The sequence below is a fragment of the Triticum dicoccoides genome, chromosome 3B (assembly GCF_002162155.2).
Source record: "Triticum dicoccoides isolate Atlit2015 ecotype Zavitan chromosome 3B, WEW_v2.0, whole genome shotgun sequence".
NCBI classification, from domain to species: domain Eukaryota; kingdom Viridiplantae; phylum Streptophyta; class Magnoliopsida; order Poales; family Poaceae; genus Triticum; species Triticum dicoccoides.
This window is the reverse complement of record NC_041385.1, coordinates 246,734,481-246,747,562: the sequence shown is the minus strand read 5'-3', so window position 1 is coordinate 246,747,562 and position 13,082 is coordinate 246,734,481. Positions and strand designations below refer to the sequence as shown.

The 13,082-nt window shown below is 47.3% G+C and overlaps 1 protein-coding gene across 1 annotated transcript; it reads left to right on the top strand.

Moving 5' to 3' along the window:
• The first annotated feature begins 843 nt into the window (after positions 1-843).
• On the top strand, positions 844-9,651 carry LOC119275747 (serine/threonine-protein kinase RUNKEL-like). Its single transcript, XM_037556648.1, has 10 exons — positions 844-1,097; positions 1,249-1,338; positions 2,149-2,201; positions 2,366-2,441; positions 3,492-3,553; positions 3,639-3,717; positions 3,814-3,873; positions 3,967-5,544; positions 6,997-7,866; positions 8,066-9,651. The coding sequence occupies exons 1-10, from the start codon at positions 1,050-1,052 to the stop codon at positions 9,182-9,184; spliced, it is 4,035 nt and encodes a 1,344-aa protein (XP_037412545.1). The 5' UTR covers positions 844-1,049; the 3' UTR covers positions 9,185-9,651.
• The last annotated feature ends 3,431 nt before the right edge of the window (positions 9,652-13,082 follow it).

Here is a 13,082-nt window from a genome sequence, read left to right as displayed (position 1 = left end):
CTTTTGTTGTTGTTTTTACATGAATGGATACATAAGGATAACTTAGTTTTCTTTTACATACTTTGTAGTTTCAATGATGACAAAAGGTGTTTGATGAAATGTTCATTTCGCCCCTTTTTTTGTTGTTTTTTACATGAATGGATACATATGGATAGCTTAGTTTTCTTTTACATAGTTTGTAGTTTCAATGATGACACATGTATGCCAACTATGAGTGTTGGCTCCAACAATGATGCCGTTGTAGATTTTGCGAACACCATCCGAGCTCCCGATGACAATGACGCGCTTGAAAATGGAGAAGAGGAGGAATAATCGTCTTAAGAAGAGGAGGATGATGTGGCATGAATGTTGATGCGCCATTTGTTTGAGTGAACTTTTATCTATCATGAACTTGGTTGGGTGATTTTGAACTATGCCATGCAATTAAACTATGCTATGTTGCTCTAGCTCTTATTTGCACACTTGTTTAAATGTTTGAAAGACCAAGATGGATATGTTTTGATCATATTTGCCAAGCGTCGGCTGCTCGTGCGCGCTGTAAGTTTAGCGCGCCTGCTGGAGCTACTGCGCCGCGCCATATTTTGCAGCGCCTGTTGGAGCAAGCGTCCGGCTACGCGCAAAAAAAGATATTTCAACGCTGGAAAATAAATTTAGCGTGCCGCGCGGTTGCGCCCCTGTTGGAGATCCACTAATAAAGATCAAAGGCAGGGTCTCATATGAAACAATCACAGCCAATTCGTAAAAAGAAAAAAACAAAAAAAAACACACACAGCCAAACCGAAGACGACGAAACGATAGAAAATTCGAAAATCAACAGGAGCGCCTCCTCCGAAACCGAAAGCCCCAAACTAGTCCAAACTAGCCGAGCGGCGGCTATCTCAAATCCAAATCCCGCTCCCCGTCTCTCTCTCTCTCCCCCCTCCGCTCCGCTCCGCTCCCCATTTCGTCCACTTCTCCGCCCGCCTCAGATCACAAGCCCTAACCTAGCCGGAGACCAGAGGAGGAGCCCTCCTCTTCCGCCTCCCCCCTCCAGCTGTTGCTGCTCCGCCATGAACAACTTCCACGTCTACGAGGCCATTGGCCGCGGCAAGCACTCGGTAACCCTCCGCCCCCTTCTCCTCCATCTCCGTCGGTCTCGCCCCCTTCTCCGGCCCCGGATCCGCCCGTATCGGACCGGGGCCGGCTCGAATGCGAGGGATTTCTGATTGTTTCTGTGTTTTTTTTTCGGGTGGGGTTGTGGTGCGGAAGACTGTCTACAAAGGGCGGAAGAAGAAAACCATCGAGTACTTCGCCGTCAAGAGCGTCGACAAGTCGCAGCGCTCCAAGGTCCTCAACGAGGTGAGCCAGCCCCTCCTCTCACTCCTGTCCGACCCTCTTGACCCCGCCGCGGCCATTTTGGGGGATATTTTTGAATCGAAGGTTGTGCGGCGTTTGCATTGGTTTAGGAGCGGCTACTTGGTCTGGCGACCTGTGTTCACGTGCTAGTGCGTGTATGTCGTGATTCACATAATTTACTTGATAAAGCCTCCGTGGCTTCGGGTTGAGGCTTGGTACACTGTCAGTATTTGATTAAGTGTCGTTTGCCGAAGCATTTCTGATTTCTGGTTAGTGTTTTGCTTAAGAAATGATGCAGTATGAAGGGGAAACTGCCCCAGGCTAGACGTAACTGTGACTAAGATAACGATAAGCTTGGCGTGCTGTTTTTCTCTTGCCACAAAGTGACACGAATTCTTATTATTCAAGTGCTGGACAAACATGAACTTCCTAATAATTTTGCACATAGTTTGCTTCTCATACCCAATTATAGAAGAGATGTGCCCATGAAGATAGGTTACAACCTGTGCTCACTAATGGATGCTGTTGACCTATTGGCAAATGCTATTCTTTCATCGGGTTTGTACTTAAGTTTTTGTTATTGTCCCTTCCAAGGACCCGTTTTTCTTTTGGATGTGCCTTTGTCTCTCTGAACTGCTCAGGGTAAATATAAAAAAAAGGTAGATAAATTGTTACCAGATAGAGAACCATTCTCAAGTTTCGTAAGCATTCTTAGATGTTCTATCATAAGTTTGATCAATGCTTATGCACATAATTTGTTTATTTTTGCTTTGTTCTGTTGTGCCAATGATGCTTTTGAACTTATCCTTGCAGGTCCGGATGCTTCATTCTTTAGATCACGCTAATGTCCTCAAATTTTACTCTTGGTAAGTTTCCAGGGATTTGTATTGACTTATTGCTTTGGCCTGTGCTAATTCTGCAGTATAGCTTGACAAGTACTTTGCTATTCTTGTTGAGGTTATCCTTATTGTTCACTTAACATTTGACCACCCTAGTGCATACCATAACTATATCTTGCTTTTCTCCCTAGGTATGAAACTTCAGCACATTTTTGGCTGGTACTGGAATATTGTGTTGGCGGAGACCTCAAGGGCTTGCTCGAGCAGGTATCTTGCTTATCCTTCTAAACAATGCATGTATTTCTCTAATTTGAAGAAGGGAACACAAAGCATCCACTTGCATACGTTTGTAGCCGATATATTCTGCAGATATCACAGATAAGTGAGAAAAGCTGCACCTAAAATTTAGGAGCTCGGAATATTTGAACTAGAAGTACAAGGAACAAAACTTTACGTTTCATTAGCTTTTACGAAAATTCCACATGAAACTTTATATCACAGCTTGCTAATTGCTCTTCTAAGAGGAATAGATGTTTCACACAATCTTGTTGTTGTTGCTATTTATAATTGTGTACCTTCAATCTGACAACTTGAAGTTGTGAATGCTACTAAAACTATTTTTGCTCGAGAAAACTATTTGTCATTACATTGAAGTATGGTCAGCCCGAACCAGCTGCTTTTCTGATCTTAGTTCTATTTTTTCTTTTATAGCATACTTTTGTGTTCATGCATTGAAGTATGAGCTTTAGTCTCGTTTGTGCTCAGCTTGGAAAAGAATTACACAGTTAACTGCTTCAAGATGGAAACTGGAGTGCTGCTCTCATTTTCTCCACTTGGAAACACTCAATGCACGCTGCATATTCTTTGACTCTAAGAAATGCTTGATTTATTTGCTATCCTGATAATGTTGCTCTATTGTTTTTAGTAGTGTGTTATATTGTTGCGGCGCAAAGCTTTTGCGAGTCTGTTTACCAGTACTTGCCTTTCATCCTAGGCAGGCGACCCACATAATTCTCTGTGGTGATTTTTTGCGTTCCAGAGACCTTTTGTGTGAGTAGATATGCAGACCTTCTTACTATATGTATCATCAGTGAAGAGAAAATGCTACCCCATTTTTCTGCTTGCTTGTCATCCTACAAACACGTGTTGATAAGGGCAACCCACACAATTCTCTGTGGTGCTTGTTTGTGTTCCAGAGACCTGTTGTGTGACATATGCAGACTTTTACTATATGTAACATCAGTGAAGACAAATGCTACCCCATTTTTCTGCTTGCTTTGCCTTTATGTATTCTGTCTCATGTCTATTTTTATGCAGGATAAGAAGCTGCCTGAAAGTGCCATGCATGACCTGGCTTACGATCTTGTCAAAGCCCTCCTGTAAAGTTTCTTTGATAACCTCGTTTCAATATATCTGTTGTGTTATGGGTGGACTTTGATTGACTGAAAACATGTTGGGTGTTAGGTTCTTGCATTCACAAGGAATTATATATTGTGATCTGAAGCCATCTAACATCCTACTTGATGAGTTTGGATGCATGAAGGTAATCAGTAGACCACTGTGAAATATGTAAATACAGTAACAGCAAAGGAATAGAAAATTGCTGGGAGCTAACAGTAATTTCCCCTTATTGTTCTAGCTGTGTGATTTTGGATTAGCAAGACGTTTAAAGGACATCGAGAAGACCGACCCTGGAGATGTGAGGTCCCATTTCCTTTTCTTTAAGCATTTTATTTTGTTTGGTTTTATCTCATTTTAATGATTTCCTTCGGTTTGAACACATGTCCTTTAGGTGCCACAACCTATGAGGGGGACACCATGTTACATGGCTCCTGAGTTGTTCCAAGAGGGAGGGGTCCACTCATATGCTTCTGATTTCTGGGCTCTTGGTTGTGTGCTATACGAATGCTATGTAGGAAGACCTCCTTTCGTGGGCCGTGAATTTACCCAGTTAGTCAAATCCATACTTTCAGAGCCTGCACCACCTTTACCTGATAACTCGTCAAGGTCTTTCCAGAATCTGATCAACTGCTTACTCATGAAAGACCCAGCTGAAAGACTACAGTGGTCTGAACTATGTGCACACAACTTCTGGAGAAACAGTATGCCAATGATTCCGTTACCTCCTCAACCTGCCTTTGACAACATGGTTGGACTTCCCACTACACCATATCTAGCTGAGCGAAATGGGGATAAACCCTCCAGACAGCTGACGCCACCCAAGACTCGTGAACACCTACGCAAGAAAGATGAAAATTCTGCCAAGGTGTTCACGACCCCTGTTAAGAATGTGCTAACTGGTAAGAGAAATAATGCAAAACCTTGTAAGGCTGATGGTTTGAAGGGTGTAAATGTCCTTAGAATGTCTCGCATAGCTAAGAAAAATTTGCAAAGGGAAAAAGACAAGGAGAACTACAGGCGTCCTCCCACAGAAACAGATGAAAATGAGGCTGAAGTTAAGATAGAAAATAATGACATGGAGCTTGATTTTGGTGAAAATCCAGAAGGCGATGCACCTGATGATAATGATGGATCAGATAATGCTGGACCCACAGCAGATGAAAAGCATACGACCGAAGGAACTGATGGAAATGAAGAGAACTGCATAAATCAGGTGGATATGCTCACGGATGAGTGTTCTGTTAAGCCTGATACCATGTTGAAAGCTGAGCAGAACTGCTCAGAGAATCCTGATGTGGTGGCCACTCCACCTAGTTTCTGTATGAGGAAAGCACGTCCGAAGATAACTTCTGGTGCTGCAACGGGTTCTGAGCCGTCTAACATCTTTGAAGCATTCTGGCATCCAACAGATCTTGCTGTTAAACCAGTTATGCCCAGTAAAAAAGGAGATAAGGCTACCGAGACTGTCACTGTGCTTCCTTTTGAAGCTCTCCCTGCTGCTGATTACATCAGGTTACCACGAGAACAGATGAATGCATTCCATAGCCAGATAATTCAGAGTTTGAGTGGATCTTTTCAGGTTTCAGAAAAACAGAATATCATCAGATACCTGGAGTTGTTAAGCATGAACTCTGATGCTGCAAATATAATCACTAATGGCCCAATTATGTCATTGCTTATAAAAATGCTTCGACTATCAAAAACTTCAGTCTTGCGTGTCCAGGTTGCTTCACTAATGGGACTGTTGATACGCTACTCCACTATCCTTGATGCAGAGCTAGCTAGTTCAGGAATTGTTAATGCCTTGTCAGATGGCTTAAGGGACCGGCATGATAAACTGAGGAGATTCTGTATGGCAACACTTGGAGAATTACTGTTCTACATATCAACTCAATCTGATCAGGATAGCAAAGAAAGCAATGCCCAAGAATCTCCTATGAAGGACAACAAAGCTGGTTCTTTGTGGCAGGTTAGAAACTCCAAATGAAAAATATGCTCTACATGTTTATTTGCATGTCAGTGGTTGATTTACCTGGACTTACCTTGTAGTATTACCCCATACTGCATCACGTTGTGAAAAGAAAAGTTGTGGCGGTAAGATACTGGGAATTACTCCCTCCGTTCCTAAATATTTGTCTTTTTAGAGATTTCAAATGGACTACCACATACGGATGTATATAGACATATTTTGGAGTGTAGATTCACTCATTTTGCTCCGTATGTAGTCACTCGTTGAAATCTCTAGAAAGACAAATATTTAGGAACAGAGGGAGTAGATTCCAACATCTTTAGTAGTTGATACTGATTCGTCTATAGGAGCATATTCTCTTTGCCCACCGTAATGTACTGAAGTAGAAATTTATTAGAAGTTGAAACTATATTAACTGCAAGAACTAAATCCACACATAAACATAGTTCAAAAAAGCGCTAGGCGTTAATTGTGTGTTTTGCCACTGCCTTGCACTTTACTGACCAAAGCGCATGCTTATGCGCAGTTATGCACAGATTAAGCGTAGTTATGCGCAATGCGTTTTGCCAACACCTAGAGCCTAGGCGCGCTTAAGCGCTTGCTTAGGCGCGCCTTTTTTAACTATGCACATAAACATAAACCAGTGTATAGCCCACACTAGATATTTTACTGAGTTTTTTTTTTAGAATTTAGTGAAGTAGAAATTTATTAGAAGTTGAAAGTATATTAGTGAGTTTATTTTGAAATATTTATAGATAAAGTTTGCGTTTTAGACATAGAGTTGCAAAGTTCATATGTTGTTGAAGTGGATAAACAAATTGAAATGTTAAATTTTGGTACATTAGTGTTTTAGCATAGTTAAGGCAATTACAACGGTCACATCTTTTGGGAAGTTACAAACTAAATTTTATAAGAAGACATTATTTTAAGGGGTGTTTCTTTCCACGAAGAGACATTTTTTCACCAAGGGACATGTTTTCCATAAGAAGACATTCATTGACCAAGGGATGTGCCTTTCAACTAAGGGACATGACTGTTTGTAGGCCCAACTGTTAAGATCTAAGACTTGATTGATCCTCAATATAATCCAACGACTGCAATTTCAGGGGTGACGTGGCTTAACGTGGATGCTGCATTAGGAGTCAGTTTTAGATTAAAGAGGGAAGGGATATGCCTAGATAGTAGATACCGACTTCACGTTCCAATACATGTTCTTTTCTTTATTCATGTGTCTAGGCACAAGTCTATTATGAATGTGTGCGTTGAGCTTTTGCAGTTATTATAAGTACATAAAAGAGTATGTATTGGAACATGAAGATATATAATATATATAAATATCTTAATTGTATGTGGTCATGTAGCCTAGATATACATATGAATGGCTCCTTCCTTATTTGCAGCTACAAATTCAAAGTACTGTCTTCTCATGATTTAACTTGGCAAACTGTGCAGGTCCCTAGTTCTGTAATCGCACTGGTGTCATCTATCTTGCGTAAAGGGGAAGACGATCTAGCCCAGCTTTATGCCTTACGGACAATTGATAATATATGTAGCCAAGGAACAGATTGGACATCACGGTTTGCTTCCCAAGATGTAATTGGTCATCTTTGCTACATCTATAAAGCAACTGGGAAGCAGGAGAATACAAGGCTTATTGCAATTTCTTGTTTGAGCCGCCTAGCTCGATTCAGTTCGTCATGTACTCATTTAATACTGGAGAAGCTAACATTTAAGGATATTGCATGCACACTCCTAAAGGGCAATCCACGTGAGCAACAGATAAGTCTGAATCTTCTGAACTCGGCATTAGGGAACAGTCATATCATACCAAATATGAGCCGCTATATTCTGTCATTAACCGAGGAGAAACAGTTGGTCCCTGGACTTATTTCTCTGATAGAACAGGGAACTGACATTCTGCGTGGGAAAGCCCTTCTATTTGTTGCTCTTCTTTGCAAGAACAGTCGAAGGTGGCTTCCACAATTCTTTTGCAATGCAAAGCTACTATCAGCAGTCGATAGATTGGGAAAGGAGAAGGATGGTTTCATTCATCAATGTACAGAAGCATTTGTTCAGTTAGTTGCTTCGTTGGTCCCAGGCATTCTTGACACTGTATCCAGTGATATACAGCAGGTCATGGGTGGCAAACGTCATGGACCTATTACTGCTTTAACTGGACGTGCTCATCCAAAGAGCACAATTCATTTGTTCCCTGTCATCCTTCATCTTCTTGGGAGTGTATCCTTCAATCACAGAGTTGTGACAAGTCAAGTATTGCTCCAGTTGGCTAATCTTATGAAGATATTGGAGACACCATTTCAGGTATGGCCTTTAACTATCTGGACCCAACCTGATGAGAAAATTTGGAGACCATTCATTATATATTTGTACTGCAATGTCTAAAATAAACTCATCCTAGAGTTATTGTTGTTTTGCCTTAACAGTCTTTGCATTATGCAATGTGTTCACTATACTCCTGTCTTTTGTGATATAATTTGTGTACACTTTATTGTACTTCCAGGCTCGGGATGATTTCCAAATGACATTGCTGAGGGTTCTTGAGGCAGCTACGGAGGAGCCTTCTGTTATACTTAGGGAACACACAATATTCACAAGTCGATTCCTTCCAAGCTTATCCATCTTATACAAGGGCAATAAAGATTGTGATGCCAGATTCCTGTGTTTGAAGATACTGTCTGATGTGATGATTGTGATCTTCAGTGATTCTTCATTGACTGCAGACGAACAATGTTTAGCTGACCTGAAAACAATCTCTCACAAATATTTTCTCCCAATGTACCCTTCATTTGCAGAGGATGAAGATCCAATACCTATGTATGCACAGAAACTTCTAGTAATGCTGATGGAACATGATTGTGTTAAGGTATCTGATATCCTGAATGAAGCGACAGTATCCCAGTGCTTTGAATTCTTGCTTGGAGATCTTTCAAATGCAAACGTAAGCAATGTCAAGCTTTGTTTTGCTCTGGCATCTGCTCCCGACATGGACTCCAATATCCTTTCGCAGCTTCAAGTTGTCAGAAGAATAGGGAATCTACTTGAGTTTGTGACTGCCAAAGATATGGATGATTTCCTGGAACCAACCTTGGAACTCTGCAGAGCTTTCATCATCCGTGGCACCGGCAGCAACAGAAGTATCGTCCTCACCAAAGAACCTGCGCTCCTTGTTGATAGCGCCTTCAGCATGAGCATTGCTGTTGATCAACAATCTTGCATCATTGACATATGCGACCTTGGTGGCAGTATGGGTATATTTCTGGAGGTGGTTGAAAATTCAGATCCACAGATAAGCGATTTGGCGTCAGATTGCGTGGTGTTGCTACTCAAGGCAGCACCTCGAGAGGCCACAATGGGCTTGCTGACAAATCTTCCTAAATTGAGCGCGCTTGTGGACTCGTTGAAGCATGGCGCCCCCCTGCCGCTGACTCGCCTGCTATACAGCCTAGCATTCTCTTGTAGGCAGTACCTAACCCAAGGAATGATACTCTCAATATCAGTGCCAGCTCTGATGCGAGTAGAAGCGCTTGTCTCGTCTTTCAAGGGCTCACAGGATAGCTGCCTTGCTGATGCTGCTTCGTGTGTGGGTGCTGAACTGCAGCGCCTACCTCGCTGTGGTTGAGCAGAGATGTGGTGAAGGAGCCCGTCAGTTGGCTGCCATTGCATAAGTGATCTTATAATAGGTCGGTCTTGGCTTGGTTTGGTATTTCTGGCGCCAAGTGTATGAGCAGGGCCATTGCCTCTATCATCGTAGGGCATGGTGCTGGCCTCGGTTGCTACTGTCCGGCACGGGAGGTGCTGTCCGTGCGCAGCACACCGTTACATGCTATCTAATCTTTATCCGCGATGATGTGGGGCTGCTGTATATAGTACTTTAGGCCAAATCTGTATTTGCCTTGCCAGTTTTGGTTGGCATGTAGGTTTTCAGTTCCATGCAATTCCCTAGTTGCACATCATGATCATGTATACAACAATACACTGTCTTATTTCCGTTACCAAGCAAGTGCTCGAAATTTCCATTGTTCAGATCTCTGTATGAAGTATAAGCAACTTTTGCTTCAGTGTCTATAATGAAGTATGCAATTTATCTGTGGTTGGGTTTTGCCGGGCAATAGCAACACAATGATGTCACAAGAGTTCAGTTTTCATGTTTGATCATTTGTGGGTATTATTGGCTTCCCCTGCGTGGGCAGTGGAGCAGAGGCGACGAATAGTTCAGACTTTGACCATATCCTTCTGGCCAGTCAATCTCTTCTGGTAGTCATTACTACCTTTCGGCTCTTGAGGGGCGTTTTCCCACGCGTTTCACATGATGTGGACGCATCACAACAATCACAAGTCATCACTCACAGGCAGGCCGGGAATCCAAAACGAAATTTTTTCCGCCTGAAAGTGCCTTTTTTGCTCCCGGCGCTCCCCCCCTCCCGTCCCTTCCCGCCGCCCGCCGTGCGCCACTCCGGCGCCGGCGTCCACCACTCCGTGCCGACGGTCATTCCGACCCCGGCAGCCACCTCTCAGGCCTCTCCTCTCCTCCCTTCGTGCGGCGGCTCGGGGGGGTTCATGGCCGACAGTCTGGCCTCCGTCTCGTCGGCGTTCCCTAGGAGCTCGGAGCGGCCGGTGGTCTCCGGCCTCGGGCTTTCGGAGAGCTCGGGTGCGGCGGCCTCCGCTGGAGCGGCGTCTGGGGAGGCGGCGAGCGCCCCCCGTCCGGAGGTGCCGTTCGTCATGCCGAGGCCTTCTAGGCGCGAGCTCTGGCGCCGGAGGCAGGCGGAGAGAGAGGTCGCGTCTCGTGTCGCTCCGGCCCCCATGCGTCGGGAGATCTCGCCGGATATGGACGGCAAGTGCTTCCGTTGCCTCAAGGAGGGGCACTTCAGGAACGACTGCACCAACCCCATGGTTTGCTTTCGGTGCGGTCAAGAGGGACATCCTTCCAGGGAGTGCAAGCGGCCGCGCAGCCCCTCGTCGGAGGACGAGCTGCGGCGGCAGGCTCTGGCCAAGGTGGCTCGTCGCGAGCAAATCGCGCTGAGAGACAGGGCCTCGCTCGTCAGATCCCAGACCCCCCCGCCTCCGCCTCCTCGCTCCGACAGGGACTGCGCGCCGGTGTGGCCTCGCCTTTCGCCGCCCGGCCAGGATCGCGGCCTGGACCGCGAGCTGGGGTGCCCTCGCCTCGCGCCGGCGGGATCCCAGCGGGTGGAGCCGGAGGAGGACCCTGCAATGGGAGAGCTCTGCGTGGTCAGGCGGGGCCGGACGATGGCGGATTTGGAACAGAGGCTGAGATTCGCCATGGTGGCCTATGTGGCCGGTGCGCGCCACGACGTCGAGCTGGAGTTCGTGCTTAAAGCTCTGGAGGAAGAGCTCGACATTCAGCCGCAGTGGGTCTCAGTTCATCGATATCGGCCTGAGGATTTCCTGGTCGTCTTCGCTTCCGCAGAGACCAGGAACAGAGTGAGCTCGAGGCCGCCGCTTGCACCGTGGGGTTAAGCTGTTCTTCAGGCAATGGACAAGGCAAGCGCAGGCCGTCCACTCCATCTTCTGCCAGAAAGTGTCGCTTGTGTTGGAAGGCATCCCGCCCCATGCTTGGGAGAGAGAGACCGCCGAGGACCTGCTGGGGTCGGCATGCCTGGTGGACACCATCGCGCCGGACACGAGTTCAAGGAGAGATCTTTCCGCTTTCAGGCTCACTGCCTGGACGGCAAACTACGAGAGCATTCCGACGCTCCGCTGGCTGGCGGTGCCCGAGCCAGGACTGGTGGCGCCATTGTTGGAGCCCACCATGCTGCAATACAAGGTGTTGATTCACATTGAGGAGATCAGGGACTTTGGAGAGTTCATGGAGCCGCCATGGTCGGTGCCGGTGTCCTCAGACAGTGGTCAGAGCGGCCTCCCAAGCCCCGATGGTGGTGGCAGCGCTGGTGGCGGAGGAGGCGCGGCCTTCCGTCCCCACTGGCAGTTTGGCACCAGGAATCTGCGCGGTGGAGGCGCGGCCGGTTCTTCCCGGTGTCGCGGTGGTGCGGGAGAGCCCACGGCGGCTACACCGGTGACCGTGGCCTGGGCATTGCCGCCCATGGAGCACAGATCGTGGGTTGCGTCAGCTGGTCAGACCCTGCCTTTAAAGGAGCGAATCGCTGTCCGGCACTCCGCTTTTGACCGCTTGACTATGACAGCGGGGCCAACGGTACGATCAACAGAGGGCATTTCAAATCGAGAGGTGGTTACCCCCGTGCCGGCAATGATTGGGACGCCGGGTGGTTCGCGTCCTGGGACTCTGCGGGAGCCCGTGCGGGTACAACCTCGCATCCCAGATATTCTGAGGAGATCGGAGGGCCCACCACTCCCCCGCGTCTCCCCCACGCGCCGCCACGAAGATTCCAGGGAGCACGTGGTTGGTGGGATCCCGCCAAGCGGGCCGGGTCCCAACACCGAGTCACTGCCTCCTGGGGCCACGAGTCTAATCGTGTCGACCGGCGTGCCTGTTATTGAGGGGAACCAGACCAGCGGGGAGACCGAGACTCCGGACCGCGCCAGGATTGCTTCGGATCTGGCGGCAACCCCACCCTTCCAGCCCGTGGTAGCCAATGATTGCGCGACCAGCGCGGAGCACGAGGTTCAGAGAGAGGAGGCCGCACCAACCAACCCGGAGAGCCAGCCTGCGACTGCTAATGATTGCGAAACCAACGCGAGACACGAGGTTCAGAGAGAAGATTCCCCACCAATCATCGATGAGAGGAGCCATGCAACTCCTGTTCACGTGGAGGGGTCTACGTGCAATATGCCGGCCTGCATGCCTTGCACAGACCTAATAGTGATGAACGCTGGCATGCCAGGTGGGGAGGGGGCCGTGCGGGTTCCTGACCCGACCGCCGTTGAGGACGCCGCCCTGGAGGGTATGACGCCTCCTGAAGCAATCGCCTACTCTAAGCTCAAGGCGTTCTGCGTCAACATCGTCAAGAAGCTAGCCCCGCCCCTGCTCAAGGAGGTGCAAGCCTCCACGCTTCGCCCAGACGCAGAGCCATTCACGCCGAGATGCACTACGAGAGCCAGGAAAAAGGCGGGGGGAGCTGCCTCGTCTAAAGCCTCCCCAGCTGAGAATGTACTGCTCTGCGCACTTGGCCTAGCGCCGCACGACCTCCAGGTGGATGAGCAAATGGTGGAGGACTTAAAAGGACTGTTCGACTCGCCGCTCAGAGAGCAACACATTCGAGTCATAGGCTCGCTCTTTGGGAAGACCATGCCAATCGGTGGCGACTTTGGAGGGGCAAGCTCGTCGGCCTTGGGAGTTCATTAGCGTTGAGATTTGTCCAGAGGGTGTGGTTGCTAATTATTCCATGGATTTTAGCCCATCGATCCTTTGTTGGAACGTGCGAGGATTAAACAACCCAGCGAAGAGAGATGCAATTAGAGCGTTCGTTGCCACCGTGAGAGTGAATGTAATTTGTCTGCAATAAACTAAGATGGAAGTCATTGATCGTTACACTGTGCTGCAATGCCTCGGGCCGGCATTCGATGGCTTTGCTTTCCTGCCC

Bases quoted from the DNA above. Each gene is read 5' to 3' on its own strand.
- LOC119275747 (XM_037556648.1), top strand. From the start codon at position 1,050: ATGAACAACTTCCACGTCTACGAGGCCATTGGCCGCGGCAAGCACTCG. The intron at 3,554-3,638 runs GTAAAGTTTCTT...GTTGGGTGTTAG, and splicing joins GATCTTGTCAAAGCCCTCCT to GTTCTTGCATTCACAAGGAA. The intron at 3,718-3,813 runs GTAATCAGTAGA...TTATTGTTCTAG, and splicing joins ATGAGTTTGGATGCATGAAG to CTGTGTGATTTTGGATTAGC.